The following is a 19,093-nucleotide window of genomic DNA, read 5'->3' as shown; positions in this document are numbered from 1 at the left end:
TTAGAAAAAAAAGAAAAGTAAAGATAATTCAGATTTGTGAACAAGTATTTGGATACACTCAAAATGTTGTAACAAATATTTTTTTCTTTTCCGTGTCATTAAGGTCCAGTATTCGTTAAGCAGCAATTTAATTTTCTCTAAATCCAAGTAACATTTTACGTAATTGATTTTTTCTTAAAACGCCAGTTTTTGCATTGAAAAAATAAGTTTTTCTTCGAAATTATTTAATTGATTTGGAAAAGAAAAGAGTCATTGAAAGGTAAGGAATTAAAAAAGAATATATATTTTATTTCTTTATATATTCCAAAACACAAAAAAACATCCAATATACATTCTTTAAAAAAATCGGGTATGAACAGAGATGTGACCTCTCCGGTGATCTCCGGTGGAATGAATTCTTTGTTAGCGAATATCCTCTTTATTTCCGAATCAACGCCCAGTTGAGCTTCTCTATACGAGTGGAACATATTACAAAGGAACCACAATCTCTTTGTGTTGTCTTCATCAAATACATCTCGGGAGTTTCTAAATCGTAATTTAAATGCGTAATGGATACTTGTGTACGTTAAAAGAGAGCTTTTCGTAAATTTATGTTCATCCACGACGCTGAAAATTTTAAAAGCACAAAAATACTTTTTTGTAAACAAACCTATTTTTCGTTTTTATTGCGGAGTAAGTTGATAAAACGGAGGCAACATTTTGGCATTGATTTTGTATTTGTTGTTAAGATGATTTTTTTTAATTCAAGTTTGTTTTTGATAATTGTGTACGCCAATTTATAAATATAAATATACCCACACCCACACACACACATATATATATATATATATATATATATATATATATATATATATATATATATATATATATATATATATATATATATACACAGAAGAAGCTGTGTATTTCAAACCCGACCGATATTATTAATAACCGACTGAAGATATAACAAACATACATATTTCATAATTTTTATAATGAAATTAATACCCTATGCGTTTGATTCCAACGAAGGCTCTTGTTCGTAATTTAAGTTTATTATTACGTAATACATAATTAATTAGTTCTATGGACATCGAAACACCCTGATAACAAGATCAACCACCCATGTCTCGGGTTACTCACTGTCACTTCAGATTGAGACGTTTTAATCTAGAGAGATTATTCTGGAATTCTGGATCGTAAACAAAACTAGAATTAATTTGATCTGTCATCCGATACAATGCTGAATCGCCTTGTGGTCGACTAGAACGTTTCCTAAACGGATAATATGTATGTATAATAGTCCTGATTATATTAAAAACTCTTCTTCTTCTTCTTGATCTAGGCGTTGTGGCCTGTTTAGAGGGGTTAGCCTCCTGCGATATCGATTCCCTGCTGTTAATCCATCTCTTTGGTGGTCTACCTTGGGGTTGGCCGTGCGGTGCAATGTGGGGGTGTCTATATGGTTTATTCTTCTCGTATGCGTTTACCATTGTCTTCGTCGTTGCCTTCCTCGCCTAACGACATATTCGATCTCGCATATTTATCTTATTCTGGTGTTCCTTGTTCTATCTCGTAGACTCTTTGCCAGAAATGCTCCTTAAAGTCTTAATTTCTGACACTCTTAGCGCATTTTTTTTGCTACTGCGGTGTCCACTCTGCATTCGATCCCATGTCGCTCACTCCTTTCAAGAACGTCATAAATCAAAAAACTTGATTTTTCAGGAGAACGTTTTTTATGTTTAAAAATACAATACAATGCATTAAAAATAAATATCAAGCCACTTACTGAACTTTTTACTGTGCAACAGATCTTTTTAGGTTTTTTTCTCCATTTGAAAAATATTTTGTATATTAAAAAAAAAAATTAAACAATACATTTTCTTCAAAATGCAAAAACAATACTTTCTGCCCTGTATCGGGTTAATATTAAGTTTAAAATATGCCTCTTTTGCTGGGTATAGTACATTTTCTGGGCATTCCGAAAACATGCATAACTGAAAATTGACGATTTTTGATTTATGACGTTCTTGAAAGGAGCGATATGTCATAATGAGTCGCACACAAGTTTCTTTATATTGTTAAAATATAATGTTATGTTGAAATATGTATTTTAATTTTACTGCCGATCTTCATCTCAAAGGCACTTACATATAATTTTCAGTCATCCTGAGATGCCAGCCAGCCTTGTTTATTTGCCCCATCATTTCACATCGTAGATCCGTTTGATCACACTGGTTCACATACAGATATTTGAACATTTCCACCTGCTCCACCATGTTATAACATTTATAAGTGTTATAATTTATTATCAATATTTATATAATTTACTGTGTGGTTAGTCATTTTCACTTTTTAACTTTTTTTATAAAAATGCTAGTAGTGTATGACAGAAAAAAATGTGACTTGAAGCCCATAGCCTAGGATACGTTGCCCATGACAAAAGGATCTACAACCTAAGGACGATTAGACACCCATTATTAGGGATTCGATACTTTTTAATTAATTTATTTATTTAATATATAGTAACATTTTTAAGCACAACATAATAATATAATAATAATAAACCCCTTATCTGCACCCCAATGGTGCATAGGGCACTGCTTCATATGAACACAGTGTTATCTTGATAGTTTACACACGAAGGAAAGGTGATCAGCCCTCCGCTTCAGGTACCAGTCCAGGGTAATATTGAATAAATATTACAGTGAAAAAATCACTTATATTTATTTGACCCCCCCTGGGAATCGAACCCGTGACCTCCAGAACGGTAGCCGAGCGTGCTGACAACATAATACATTTTCTAAACATTTATACGTAAGGCATTTATACATTTATACATAATTTATACTTATGGCAAACTTTTAGTTTTAGAATCGCTGTGCCTCTCCAAAAAAGAGACTGAGCTCTTGTGCTTGGAGAGGGACTTACACTCATGGTTTAATGTTTTATATAATTAATGGTCTAATAGTCTTTTTTATATATTTTTTCAAGATTTATATGCAATGGGCATTAATTTTTTTCTTAAGAATTTTTATATCTTCTATTTTTTAAATTTCTTTAGGGAGTTTATTGAAATATTTAATTCCCAAATATTTGATGTTTTGTTGAAATTGCTTGGTATTGCATTTTGGAGTTGAAAAATCATTTAAGAATCTCGAAGATAAACTTTTTTTAAATTCAAATATTTGTCACCTTTTAGTATTTGAAAAATTGCTGTTTTTGTAGAAATGGTTTCTATGTTAACTTGGATGAAGGTTATCCGTTTGTGGTGTGTTTTTATCAAAATTATTATTTTTTATTATAAATTTATACGTTGTTTTTCCTACTGCCTTTCCCTGATTAAATTTTCAATGCACACCCCTGGCGACGCTTAAGTGAAGACGGTTAAATAAATATACAAAATATGTACAATACATTGTACATAGGTAAATAGAGATGTTCGTATTCCAACGCAGACGAAACCGCAGTCTCGTTTTGCAATATGCGCCCGATATCACCTATCACTTCCTGGCTGTCCAATGGATCCGTGTAATTTGATATTTTTAATACCATACCGTACTTATCGTAATTGGCTTTTCCGTCGATCGATCAAGTCTCAATCCTCTTACACGCGATATACCAGTAATATGCTTTACCAGTAGTACGTATATTACAACAAAAGTACATGCATTATAAGACTAGTGTACACAGCAGTAGTACTGGAACACAGTACCTAGGTACTGTGTTCGTCTTTTTAAAGATTGAGCTTTTTCGATCCTATATGTGAAATAAAGCTACAAGCTTACTAGTATTTATAATTTTATATATTTCCATTGATTAACCCTTTTTTATACCTTCTTTATTGATTAAAAATATTATTTTTAGATTTAAGTTTTGTACTGACATTTCTGGGTGGAACTGCATTTTATATAATAAAATATATATTTGATAGTGATGTCCAGTCTGATGTCGGTAATCACTAAACCCGGTCACTGGTCGAATATGTGTGGAAAAAACTATTCGGCATTCACTTTGTGATAAGACATGATTAAATTGTTAATAAAAACACTCGTTTTTTACCACTTTTTCACAAATTTTATTATATTTATTTTTAACCACTAGTTTCGAAAGCTACGGTTGTTTTCATCGACAGGTGAATAGTAATAAAATTCTATTACTATTACTATTATTATCAGTATTCACCTGTCAATGAAAGCAACTGTAGCTTTCGAAACTAGTCGTTAAAACTAAATATAGGTAATACTCAAGTAGTAAACAACAAGTGTGTTCATTTAAAATTATATAGTTGTTATTATATTATATAAAATATTGTTTTATTTACTCAATACGTCTGACATTGACAGATACTATACAACACATGAAAAATGACAGCTTTAAAGAAAAATATAGTCGTCTCATCGACTGACTATAGAATTAAATTTTGTGGATAAGTTTGAAAGAATTTTGTCATTTTAAAAATCGTGTGACGCGACTCAAAAATACAAATCGTGTATGGTTCAATGACTCCACACTTGGAAGTAAATACTCTAAAATACGGAATACTGAAGCCTTAGGAGTAAGTTTAATGTTCTGTAAAAAGCACTACCGCCAATTGAAGACTTACTTCCAATGAATTGCTAGTTAGTGTGTACCTTTCATTTTTTTACTATAAATGTACATACGTACTTTTGAGTGAATTGTGTACAAACTTAGGGTGGATAAACCAATCAGAATACTCTTATGGTGGGGACTGACCGGAGTCATTTCGTCGTAACGTAACTCGTTACGATGTGAGCATTCGTCTAGTCAGTACAGCGAACCGAGCTCGTTCCCAGTACTACATCCGACGTTCGGATGCTCGCCGCGAATGTTACGTTACGACGAAATGCTCCGGTCAGTCCTCACCTTTAGAAATACAACTACGAGTCAGAGTTGACTTATTGCTATAACGTGGAAGACCGTAAATTTCTGTCGGAAAATTTATTTCGAAATTAGTTTATATAGTTGATAAATATAAATATGAACCAAATCGTCGTTTTTTTCTAATGTGACAGAAAAGCTCTTTTAGCGAAAGGCTGTCTGTATCATCGATTTTTAAAAAAAATGCAAAAAGCTCTAATAATGGATGGTAACGTAAACAATATATTTTTGTTTTTGTCTAATATGACAGAAAAGCTCAATCAGCGAAAGGCGTCTATAAACCAACGCGTTGTTATTGACTAATTCGAAAGTTGTTGAAGAATCCCGCTTCGGAATACCCCCTCAGAGACATGGAACACATCCGTCGTGATGTTGTTCAGCATAGCGGTAGCTTTTCCTACAGGCATAACTATCGCCAGGTTGGTCCTGTATATAGGAATGTGAAACAATCTATGCAGACGCTGTCTTAGGTAACTATCAGGAACATACAGACCAATGCTCCGCATAATTTCAAGATTATCGATCTAACCGCGCAACAATCGATAAAAATGCGTAATCAAATACACATTCCTTCCATACATTGTTTTGGGTAATACAGTAGCTTCGGTAACCTTATTTCAGGAACTGAAAAATGGTATACGAGCACTTGCATATAATAAAATACGAAACAAAATATTTGTTACTGTCTAATATTGTTTTTTTTTACGGATTAGTTTTGAGGTTAAGTTCCCCGCAGTGGCAGTTAATAGTAGGTAATGTGATATTATAGGAAGAGCGCATAACACGAAAGTCAGAGCTATTTTAACTCGACGCTGAAAATAGCTTTCTGAGGATAAATTTATACCACCGAGTACTCGATTCAAACTAGAGATATTTTTACTCTATTTTCATTTGAAAAATGTAGATATTATTAATATTTGCATGGCATAAATATTAATTAAAATGTAACATTGTTGTACACAAAAAAATCATCAGAAACAAAATTAATTAATTTTTATTAGTTGCCTTAGAAAATTCTCCTTGCCTTATGAACAAGGATTGTTTAAAAATACAAAAAGCTCTATTTATAGCATATTTAATTTATTGGTCTTAAAAATGATAGTAGATGAGTATAGTTAATAAAAAATGAATAAGGTTGATCCCTAAAAACAATACAATAGATACAACAATACAATAGACACAATGGATTCAATATCTTATATTAATCACGATTTACTAAAATCATTTAATGCTAGCAGACATCGCGAGCGCAGAGTATGATAAAATATCATATATCGCTCACTCCTTTCAACAACGTCATATTTCAAAAATCGTAAATTTTTAGTTGTGCATGTTTTCGGAATGCCCAGAAAATGTACTACATCCCAGCAAAAGCGGCATATTTTTAACTTATTTAATATTTTCCTGCTACAGGGCAGAAAGTGTTGTTTTTGCATTTTGAAAAAAAGGTATTGTTTCACTATTTTTTTTTAAATATCCTAAATATTTTTCAAATGGAGAAAAAACCTTCAGGTTTTACCTAAAAAGATCTGTTGCACAGTTAAAAGTTCAATAAGTGGCTTGATATTTATTTTTAATACATTTTATCATATTTTTTAATTTTAAAAACGATCTCCTGAAAAATCAAGTTTTTTGATATTTGACTTTGTTGAAGGGAGTGAGCGATATGTCAGTAAGTCCTTTTCTACTCGCAAAACACCTGGTTTGATTCCGATGGGTTTTGCATGTTGAATTTGCAATACGGTATGTAGTAGAGGTAGGTAGTAAGGTAAGATAGGTACTACTTAGTACGGTAGGGTAGGTACTGGTTGCGTTTGTATATGTCACGCGGGTAGTTAGGATAGGCACTGCTTTTCTGACCATATGGAATGCACGCCCCTGCATTCTGCCCATTATTGAACATCCATATTGCTAATATATCTTGATACTTGTATATCACTCTTAAATGTTAATTCCAGTGCTCGAGTACATTAAAATAATAATAAAATATATATTGAATACATAAATAAATTAAATGCGCTGTATGCACAGCAAAGCAAAGCGTGAAATTTCCACGACCTTATTCTTAGCTTCGTCGAGGTCAACATCCTAACAATGCGATGAAAAATTATTGTTGAAAAATTAAAACACAATTTTCGCTTAACCAATTAAAAAAATATCGTTTAATGTTCTGATTAGTTTTATTGAAAGTTCAGAGTTCATAATTAACGCCTGATAAAGTAAACAATGTAGGTAGATATACATTTTATTCATTATTATCGGCACGATATGGTACCACGTTTCGATCATATTTTATTACGACGTACTTTCGATTTATTTATTTAACACCTATCCGTTCATAGAGCACCACATCGGATTGATGCCGTGTTAACTCTAAAGTTGTTAATTATAATGATAAGGCCTTTACTCTAGATTTTTAGATGTACAAATGGAATATTATTCTTGGGAGGCAGATGACGTAAATGAAGGTGCTTACGAGTTCCTTGAGTAAACGGATTAATAAATTTAATTTGTATCTGCATATACGCGGGTTCAACAAATCCACCATTACATATATTTATTTTGAGAAATATCAATCAGAATTATGAAGATTTATTTTTAATGTTTTATTATTTTTTTTTAAATGAATACAGCGCATAAAAATACGAGCAAAATTAAACCATTTGAAAAAATAATCTTAAAAAAGTATAGTTAATCTATTTATGTCCGCCTCCGTGGTGTAATGGTTGGCGTTTTTAGCTACCGTGATAGAGATCCCCGGTTCGATTCCCCCTTGGGGGGGGGGGAGGTCAAAATAAATATTAGTGATTTCACACTCTAATATTTATTCAATATTATCCTGGACTGGTACCTGAAGCGGAGGACTAATCACCTTTCCTTCGTGTGTTAACGATCAAGATAACACTGCGTTAATATGATGCTGTGCCGTATGCACCATTGGGGTGCGGTAAGGGTTTGAAGAAGAAGGAAGAAGATACCAAAATATTGTATACAATGCAAAAAAATATACGAGCAAAATTATTAAACCATTTGTAAAAAATATAGTCAATATATATATGTAGGTAAAATAATAAAAGAGTTTCTGCTTAGTAAAAATATTATTTTCATCTCACCATTAGATGTCTCTAGTGAAGTTCTAGTGATTCAAGAATAATATTTCAAAATTGGTTCATATATATAGAACTTCCAAGAATTTGAGTAGTGTGGTTGTCAGTAATGGGTAGAATTGGTGAATGTTACACGTGTGTAAAGTGATCACTGAAACCAGCCTATGACGGTTGTCAGCCCCGTAAATTCCCAATTCTTCTTCATCTTTGATGAGATGTCAAAAAATAATATGTAGGTACATTTTTCGTCTGAAAACCATTTAGGAACCCCTGGAAAATTGCATAGGCTCCTATAAACCTACTGTGTGCAAGTAACACGCGATAAAATGAACCCCAATAACCTATGCATAATTAAAACGGTGGGTCCATACTGTGTGTAGCGCTACAATGTAGTGCTACGTTGTTTGAAAGTACGCTACACACATTTTATACAATCGAACACTACGGTCGTAGTGTAGTGCTACGTTTCACATCGCTCTATAGATTTTGAACACTATTGTTTTGTTTTAATCCAATTGAGTCTACATTACTGGGATCAAACACTTCATTATCTGCAATTACCAAAAAAATATAACGTTACTTGTAAAAGGTATCCGTAATAGTGTCGATGAATAATGAATGCTTGAGTGGGAAATGCGATGACTGATCATTTTCTGTAAATGTCTTTCCACTGTTCCGTGTCTGTCTGCTGTGCTGGTTGTGGTTGTGGAGGCATCTGTGTACCGCCCAACGTCGGAATCGGATCTAGCTGACTAACTGAACTAATTAACAACTAATTCCTTTCATTGCCTACACCAGAGAAAATTTAGAAAATCGGTGGTGGTTTTACAAACTTGTATTTATTTAAGTTGATAGTGACAGGGATATTGAAAGCTTTTAAATGTAAATTCACAGTAAAATCGGGATACAATTTTGTTTCATATTTTCAATAAATTTCACAACTAAAAAATTTAAATTCATTAAAAAAATTGCTTCGCCAGAGAAGGTCTGTCAGGAAGCCTAGATGCTTCTGTATCAGATCTGGGAATGCGGTGGGACAGTTTTCAATTATAATTCCCAAATAAAAACAAGGAGCTAAAGAAAAAAAGGTTTTCTTTCAATTGGTTTAACTAAAAATGGTTTCACGATTCCAAATTAAATTCACTTCACGTACGGATTCGATTAAAAAATAAATTTGATGGTTTCGGTTCATCAAAGTAGAATCTAATAATCTATCATCGTCTGGTCTGAATCGAAGTCTGCCAATATCGTCAATTGGCTTTAATTATCCGTCCTATCTCCCGTCATCTAATTTCTGCGTCTCTCGTCTGGTCGACCTATTAACTAAATATCCTGATAAATTGCCGATTAAAATTTCCTGAAATACCTACCACGCGTGTTCTCGTACTTACCTACCTTACACCCTTTAGAAAAATAGTAGAAATTAAATAAATCGGAACCCAAATGTGGAGATCCTCACCAAAAAGTTACATTTCCAATATTGCACGAAAATTCCTTTAATTGCAAATTGGTTATGTTTACTGTATTCTATCGAAATCTTAATTAAAGTTGTGATAAAACGTGACTAATCCCGTGTTAAACCAATATGAAACCATTAAATCGCACTAAAATGTAAAAAATTTACAAGCTAGAATTCCTGATAAATCATTTATAGTGGAAATGTATCGTTTTGGTGAGGACCTCCACAAATTTGTATAGTTATCGTCATGCTATTACCGTAGAATTGGAAAGGATCTGAGTTGATTCTCTTATAAAGCGAGACTATTTTATGCGTGTAGTTTGTTTTGTAACTGTCAATTTGAGTGTTTTAATTCGCGAAATGATAGATTAAATACAGTGCAACCCCTATTTTACGTTTTTTAAGGGACTGAAGACAAAAACTTAAATGGAGGGGAAATATAAATGCGGTGCATTGAAAAAAAAACATTTTTTTGTGAAAATCATGTACCTACGTGAGTTTTTTTTGCATACAAAAACCTAAATGGATGGAAAATGTAAATGTAAAAATGTGAAAAAACGGGGGTAGTGAAAAAATCATTTTTGATTTTTTTTACTCTTTACCTTTCAATAACTCTTTTCTTTTCACAGCCATATAATTATTTCGAAGAAAAACTTATGTTTTCAATGCCAAAACGGCGATTTAAGAAAAAAATAAATTACGTAAAATGTTTCATGGATTTAGAGACAATTAAGTTGCGACTTAACGAATACTGGACCTTAAGTTAAGTGAGGTCGAAAATACCCTTTGTTTTAGCCATTTCGAAATTGCATTGTCAAACTTAAAAAAATATCATATTCTAAAAAATTATTTTAAAAATTCTATTTCTCTGAAATTGATTTCGTAACACACCATAAATTAAAACATTTATTTACTTATGAAATTAAATCATAATTTTTTTTAATTAATAAAAATATCCCTGTTGATAAATGACATCAGTAAAGTGACTGAATAAAAAGTATTATGTAACAGAAAATATCTCAAGTAAATTAATGTTTTTAATTTAAATCCTTGTGTTGTGTTTCCAAATACTATAAATGTTTATATATCCTGACCTTGGAAATAATGTTTATCAACAGTTTTATTTATGGATCATTTTTAATAAATGACAAAGGTCATGAATTTGTGATTACATTACTAATAAATCACTTTTATAATATTTTTAATAAATGCAATATTTTTTTCTTATATAACCACGCGTTTTAAATTTTAATGTTCAAGAGCTCCCAACATGGTTAGGCATTTAGTTATGTGGAAATTATAATAAGGGTATTTTTATTCTGAGGTATATACCTTCTACTACTATTATATAGGAACTTGTATTGCCAATTACCAAGTGACAAGCTAGTAAGAGTACAGGTATGAAGCTTTTACCACTATTTTTCTATTGCAGCCTACTTTTCCTTCTCCATTTGCTTTCCAGTAAAGCAATAATGTCCTTCACCTTGACTACGTTGACGTTTTTCATATGTATCCCTTCAAATAAATTCCTCGCCTCTCTCAAATTTAAAGCGCAGGACTGATCAACATCCCTTTATTTAATTAACAACCATCAATGTGATGTGGTGCCCTATGCACCATTTGGCAGAGAAGATATGCAGAGAAGGGTCAAAGAAGAATTTAATATAGAACACTGTAAATTATTTTTATACGGTGAATACGTTCCACGCAATAAATACTATGTAAAGAAGTATATTTTTAAATATAATACAATGGGGGATAGACTTTCCTGTATTTGTATACAAATCGATTCAAGATGTCAAAAAATATACTTCCAAAAATCATAACAAAGACTTTATACAATACATAACCAATTAAAATTTTTCCTTAAGTAAAGATAAAAATTGACTATAATATTTTTGCATGTTTTTATCATGCTTACTCTTTATAGAGCATAGGCATTCTTATCTGGTGTTTACTTTACTGAGCAGTAGGTACATGCAAGGGATTTAGCACTGTGTTATTTTAAAACTGAATAAAAAAATTCAGTTTTATCAATTTGTTTTGATTGAAAGAATTGTTTGGTTCAATATGAAATAATTTGAATTAATTATTTTTTTAAAAACTTTTATTTGTTAAATATATATGCATAGAAATACATTTCAAAATTCATAAACAAAAAGAACACGTTTTTTTTGCAGAGCTAAGCCACCTCATGTGTCTTGTCAGTGGAGTTCTTTTTACATATCGCTCACTCCTTTCAAGAACGTCATAAATCAAAAAACTTGATTTTTCAGGAGAACGTTTTTAAAGTTTAAAAATATAATACAATGTATTAAAAATAAATATCAAGCCACTTATTTAACTTTTTAATGTGTAACAGATCTTTTCAGGTAAAACCTGAAGGTTTTTTCTCCATTTGAAAAATATTTAGTATATTTAAAAAAATAATTAAACAATACATTTTCTTCAAAATGCAAAAACAACACTTTCTGCCCTGTAGCGGGTAAATATTAAATTAAAAATATGCCTCTTTTGCTGGGATAAAGTACATTTTCTTGGCATTTTGAAAACATGCGCAACTGAAAATTGACGATTTTTTTATTTATGAGGTTCTTGAAAGGAGTGAGCGATATGTAAATTAAAAAAAAACTATTTTAACATAATATACATACAAAAAAGAAAGAAAAATAAAAAATAAAGAAAGTTTTACATTTTTCATCATATCGTGGGTGTTCTGGCAAAAAACGATAACTCAAAAAGAATCAATATTGACTTAATGATGCAAATGATAAAGTTTTTAACGTTCTTTAAACTGGCGAAATACATGAAGTAGTTTGAAATGCCATATATACGTGGTTTTAAGAGTAATTTCAACTTTAAGTTTAATAACGGGTATTTTATTCAGGCTAAAAGCTTTAAATAACAGGGATTATTCAAACGATTTTTTTTGCCAGTATACCCACGATATTACCTCATGATCATTTACCCATCCATTTATTTTGCCTTTGGTTCATATTTCAGTTTGAAATTGTGTTTCCCTTACAGCTCTAGTGGGCTCGCTGTCCATCGGGACCATGTTCCTGCTGTCGCCTGTGGCGGGCGTGCTCACGGACCGGCTGGGCCTGCGCGCCACCACGCTGCTGGGCGGCGCGCTGGCGGCGGGCGGCATGCTGCTCTCCTCCTTCCTCTGCCACTCCGTCACGGCGCTCTTCTTCACCTACGGTCTCATGTACGGGCTGGGCGCCGCGCTCGCCTACACGCCCTCGCTCGCCATCCTCGGCCACTACTTTGGCCGCTACCTCGGCCTGGTCAACGGCGTCGTCACCTCCGGCAGCTCCGTCTTCACCGTCATCATGCCCGTCATCCTCGAGTACTTCATCGCCAGCTCGGGGCTCGAGGCCGCGCTGCGCGTCATGGCGCTCATGTCCGCCTTCGTCATGCTGTGCGCGCTGCTCTTCAAGCCCCTGCCCGTCCCGGAAGACAAGACCCGCGACCGAGCCAACCCGCGCTCTGTGCTCCAGTCCGTCATCCACGTGGATAACTGGAAAAGAAAGAGATACATCATTTGGGTGATAGCCATTCCGTCGGCTCTGTTCGGTTACTTTATTCCGTACGTCCACATGGCGTCCTTCGTCGAGGTCACCTTCGGCTCCAAGAGTAACGTGCCCGTCATGTGTATCGGGATCACTTCCGGCATAGGCAGACTCGTGTTCGGCTACATAGCCGATCACCCCAGAGTGAATAGAATATTCCTACAGCAGATAGCTTTCTACAGCATCGGAGTGCTGTCCATGTGCCTGCCTTTCGCTCCCAGCTACGGAGTGCTGATCACCATCGCTCTCGGGATGGGTCTCTTCGACGGCTGCTTCATCTCCCTCCTGGGGCCCATCGCCTTCGACCTGTGCGGCCAGAAGGGCGGCACTCAGGGCATCGGGTTCCTGCTGGGCCTGTGCTCCGTCCCTCTGACCATGGGCCCCCCCATAGCCGGCCTGATATATGACCACACCCAGTCCTACAAGCTGCCCTTCCTGCTGTCGGGAATACCTCCCCTGGTGGGAGCGTCTATAATGTTCCTCATGACCTACATCAAGGATCCCGTAGTGGTGAATGGCAAGCCTGGCCCTAACGGCCCTAACGGCCCTAACGGACACGTGGCAAACTCAAACGCTTGGAAAAATGGTGAGTTGTTTTTAGATAAATTTAAAAACAATAAATTATTATCTTATCGAACTCATCCATCAAAGTGAGTTTATTTTTATTTTGAATCAATCGATGGGTAATAATTTTTCCCTTATAGATTGTTATATGGTACTATAGACTTAGTCTCATATCGTAGTACTATAGACATAGTCTCGTATCGTATATCAGCGGCATTTTGTTTTCAGATTTAAACGCGGCTTTGAAAACGAACGGCTTTCCGAACAATGGGGAAACCGAAGCACTGACGGCGATAACGGCACCAGGTAGATTAACAAGGAAATGTTGTAGACCCTCATACACCCTCCTAACCCCGAGCTTGCCCATTGCACCGAGCGACTACCCGCACTCCCGCTTGCCGCACCGCCACGCCGACTCCCCTTCTCTGTCGGCCTCCACCAACAGCCCCCGGGACTCTCCGCACACTTACTCCTGTCCCACTAACAGTGACAATATGGATGTGCTCTCAGTATGGCCCGTGTGCAGGCGCCAATACCACTTTGCGGAGTCTCCCAGGGGAATTCAAACTTCCAAATATCAAACCATTCCCTTGGTTGATTGATTCATTACTCGCAAAAGGAAAAGCTGAATTGCAGCCGTCACACGCATGACCTATCACATATAATGAGTGCGGTGCTTACCTTTTCACCCGCACTTGACACCCACCGCAGTAATTATGCGGTAAAGCGTGTGTCTAAATAACTTTATATTACTTATTAAATTATTTTGAGTCAGTAATGTTTTTCTCTGCCGATATTCAATCTTTCTATAATTTGTTTTGAATATTGGAAGCATTAACTTTATGGATCATATTGATATATTATTTTGAGAAATAAAAAGACTTTGGTTTTTGATCCACTAACAAATGTGAGTGGATCAAAAAACAAAAAGTCTTTTTATTTCTCAAAATAATACTTTCTATAATTGTTTACTTTATCAACCCTTTCTTGTATCGGTTAGGTAAAGATAGTATTGTTTTAGTAAATCTGCTCAAAATAAACATGCGAGATCTGAAGAAAAAAACTAGTAGGTATGTATATTTATTTTGAGTTGATTTACTAATACAAACTAATCTTCCCTAATGATGTTTACAATTTTTAACTGGAAAGGGGTTGACAGTATTGGTAATTTGTCAATATCGATTGCTTAATTGGTCAGGAGTATACTGGATTCAACTAGAACATTGGTCTATTTCAAAATTCATATAAATATAGCTTTAAGATAGGAATCAGAACAGTCTATTTATATAATACACCACTTTAGTTCATTAAATTTTCCATTCCTTTTATTGCATTGAGTAATTTTATTTAACCAAAAAAATTAACAGTAACACAAACAAATTATTCAATAATTTGGCAGACTACCAACAGATAATATTTTATGAAAATATTTGTTTAGAAAAACATAATTCCGCTCATAATAATTTAATTGTTTTTGTATATAAAAATCCAAATACAGTAGTACTAATGAATCCAAAATTCGTAATTTAATTAAGTATAAGCGTAGATAGTTAATAACTTATTGTGATACTAATTTATTGTGCACAAATAAAGCTGATGACATTTTATGTCTATGTTGTGTGTTTATGTTGTAAATATTAGTTATAATTAGTGGAAAATTAACACATAACCTTAATATTAATAAGCAAATGCAATCTCATCTTTTAATCATCGACCTTAATTCTGTGATCTTTGCAATGGTGCTTGTATAAATGTAAGTTAAAATAAGAAAAAGAAACAAATCCTAGACTATTACTTTGCTTTTAATTTTCCAATTCCTCTAAAGTTATTCAATTGCTAATAGCGTATTATGCCTTGTGTTGATCATACTTGCTCACGTTTCGATACCGTTATAGGGGGCATCTTCGGAGCGCTAGATGCTAAAATAGAAAATGGTCCTTGTAGCGGTGATCAAAACATCGACAAGAAGTAGGATTGACATAATGACATCTGACCCAGAAATACATTATCAACATTTGAACAACTGCAAAAACCTAAGAAAGTTATTAAATTAGTTCACTCAATTCAGAAAATTAGTATTCGACTAATTAACCACTTCATGTTTGTGTTTTTTTTACAAAAGTAGAAAGCAATGACAATTAATCAATAAATAATCTTGTGTTTAGCAATTACGGAAACAATTTTTTGAAGGATTTCATTTGATTGTTACAATGACTCGGTTCCAAATCTTTTGATTCATAAATTCACTAAATGAACTACATCATTAATTAAAATTTTGTTCTGTTATACAAGCTCATCGAAAAATAACGCTGACATTTAAAATAACTATTATAAAAAATAAAAAAAACTATTGGTGGTAATTCAATGATATTGATCTTTAAATATGCAGAAAAATATATTTTTTAAATTTATACTAGACATCGCTCTGCAGATGTCTAGATGTTCGTGCAATGATTTCAGGATAGCGGCAAATTCGCTCCTGCAGTTGATAAAAATTCCGAATCTTCTCTGTGTACTCGATGTTTTCAATGTATCCCCAGAAAAAGAATTCCAAAGGGGTAAAGTCAAGACTTCTTGGAGGCCAGACAATGGGGGCTCCTCTACCAATGCGGTCATTGGGAAAGCGTGCGTTCAATGCACCGTGTATTTCGCGAAGGTAGCGAGATGGATTGGGATCTTACATAAAAACAATTCGCTGTCTATTGTTCAATTTGTTTGTAAATACCCAGATATCCGTTTTTCCTTTATCTATGTTGAGATACCAATACAAACGCGTTGGCGCCCCTGCTGCCGACCTTGGCTACTGCGCATCTAATGCATAGAAAGATCATGCCACCTCCAAAACAAAACTTACGTTCACCAGCTAGCGTTCAGTGACAGAATTACCTGTTTAACATAAAGGGTTTCGGTACCATAATTTTTTTAATGTTGGCATTATTTTTTTGATGAACCTGTGTATTGTAACAGTTACATAGTAATACATTTGGCTACCATGTAATACCAGGCTCAATTCTTAATGGGACTGCATTAATACTAAGAGTTCTTACACTGCATCATTTAATGGATGATTAAGTTAACACACTTTTATTCTGATGCAGTGCCGTACTAATGGTTAAAAGAATATCATTTTATTTTCTGTATTTTCCATCTTTATTTGTTTGTATTCATTCTTTCTAAACTTTGTCTTAACATGCATAAATTTTCTAAAATTATTGTTTATTGACATTCTTATATTTATTTTTCTGTTCTGTATTATCTTATCATATTCTGTAAACTTATCTCCATAAATTTTAATGTGTTATGACAGTGGTTACCAAATTATTTGAGAAAAGGGTATTGTTTCTTTTTAAAACCCGGAGCTGCTAAAAAAATATATTCTCATTTGGATTAGAATATTAATTTACATTTGTAATTTTTTTATTTAAAAATATTTATTATAATGTAGGAATATCAATTTTTTATTTACAGCTAATTAAAAAAGGAAAATAGTAATTATAAAGGCCTTCTGATAGTATTAAATTCCATTATTTCATTATGTAATTTTACATGTTGTATGGATGTTATTTTATCTGTTAAGTTACAAATAAAACAATTATAAGAAATACTCACATATATGTATAGATAAAAATTAAACTACAAACATATTAAAAAGGATAAAAGTTAAAACAAAAGGTTTACAAGTATTGAATTTATTTTTACATATGGTTTTTGGGCTGTTATAAATACAAAAAGAGTCTTAAAATATCCTTTATGTATTTGCAAAATATCCTGTATTTCTCCTATTCACTTTGAATGCAAATACCCCCTCTTGTGCTTAGTTTGACAGTATATATGTAGTTGGATGTCTAATCTAGTATGTAGATTTAGTTCTAACCAATAAAAGCTCAGCAAAAGTCACATTTGTATTATTTTTTTTTATCTATTTCCACTCAAATATTATTTCTACTTACATTTATCTTTTAATAGTTAATTTATTAATCTTAGTCAACAATTCGTCTTACTAATTTTTACTATAAAGGACCTATATTAAATAGGGATGTGTAAAAAAATCTAGTAATAAAGCAGGAAATAGACTAGCAGTGTGAAAAAGTCGGCTTTACTGCTTCATGCTGCAGTTTAATAAAAAAAATAATCTTATTCACCACACTAAATCGCAAGCCAACTGCAGCTGCCAATTATGACTGTTCTACTAGTATTAGTGTGCATAGAATGAGTTTTTTTTTAAGCTGTCGAATGCCCAACTTTGGCAGCTAAATACAGTTAACCCTGACTGCTTTGAGCTGCTAACCTAATTCCACACTAAGAGTTTTCTCGACTAACCCACAAGAAATGCAAATTTGGTTCAAATGAATATCGCTTATTAGCTCAACATATGTATTGATAACACACTACATATTTGAATCCGCTCTAATAATGTAATTATAAAATAAGATAAAATTCTATTCAATATAATTTTAAGGTTTTAAAAGTTTCAGGAAGCTAAATTAAAAGTATGTATTGTGCTTTACATATACCTACAGATTGTAATTTTTAATGGATATCAAAGATATTCTGAAAAAAGTTACATTAAGGAACTCATTTGCGAAATGAGAGATGCGTATAGGCAGGGGCGTGCATTCCATACAGGCAGAAAAGCAGTGCCTACCATAACTTACCCGCGTGACATATAAAAACGCAACCAGTACCTACCCTACCTTACTAAGTAGTACCAGCTTACCTTACTACCTACCTCTATTGCCTACCCTAGTAAGTAGTACCTAGCTTACCTTACTACCTACCTCTATTGCCTACCCTAGTAAGTAGTACCTAGCTTACCTTACTACCTACCTCTACTGCCTACCCTAGTAAGTAGTACCTAGCTTACCTTACTACCTACCTCTATTGCCTACCCTAGTAAGTAGTACCTAGCTTACCTTACTACTTACCACTACTGCCTACCCTAATTAATTATCTGTGCACGTCGCTGCGTATTGGTATGTAGATTTTGATAAAAGTATTAAATTTAAAAAAATATATGTATATATGGTATTGTTCAATTACAGATTCTTCAAAGGAAACCAACACTTAGAGGTATAAATAAGAAGAAAAAAACTACAGTATAAGTATACAGTATACGTGGACATGTTGAAAAATTCATAATATTTTATCTTTTCACTTTTCATCTAAATTATAATGAAACTGTGATAAAAATATGTGCTGTATGTGTCTGACAGAATGTTAATATTGTTAATGGAAATGTGTGGAAATGAATTTCAATCATTTTAAAGGAAGTTCATGTATAAACTTGAGAACATATTTTTTTACGAGAAAGTATATTATAAATTCATTCAAATTTGTTAACTCAATTCAAGTTGCTTGTTGAATCTAATATTTTTTCATTTTAATTAGTTAATATGTTTACTGTTCTCAGTTTACTAAGTTGTAATATAAAAATTAAATTTATAGTAAAGTAATACAACAGCAACAACATTGTGGTACCTATCAATATTTTTAATGTCATATTT

General features: G+C 33.3%; 1 protein-coding gene across 3 annotated transcripts in view; it reads left to right on the top strand.

Moving 5' to 3' along the window:
- kar (monocarboxylate transporter 10-like protein kar) overlaps nt 1-18,807 on the top strand; it is a 31,879-nt gene extending 13,072 nt beyond the window's left edge. For 2 of the 3 annotated variants that reach the window (XM_088268161.1, XM_088268160.1), the window contains 3 exons: nt 12,478-13,611; nt 13,818-13,895; nt 18,632-18,807. In XM_088268161.1, coding sequence (XP_088124287.1) covers nt 12,478-13,611; nt 13,818-13,895; nt 18,632-18,657 — 1,238 coding nt within the window. In that variant the 3' untranslated portion in view covers nt 18,658-18,807. Of the gene's footprint in view, nt 1-12,477; nt 13,612-13,817; nt 15,937-18,631 lie in introns of those variants that run through there. The other variant, XM_088268159.1, reaches the window with a different exon arrangement.
- Nucleotides 18,808-19,093: the final 286 nt, after the last annotated feature.

Source organism: Brachycentrus maculatus, unplaced genomic scaffold, assembly GCF_059751285.1.
Source record: "Brachycentrus maculatus isolate JH-2025_06_01 unplaced genomic scaffold, ASM5975128v1 h1tg000315l, whole genome shotgun sequence".
Taxonomy (NCBI): domain Eukaryota; kingdom Metazoa; phylum Arthropoda; class Insecta; order Trichoptera; family Brachycentridae; genus Brachycentrus; species Brachycentrus maculatus.
The sequence above is the reverse complement of the archived record's forward strand: the minus strand, read 5'-3'. Positions and strand labels throughout refer to the sequence as shown.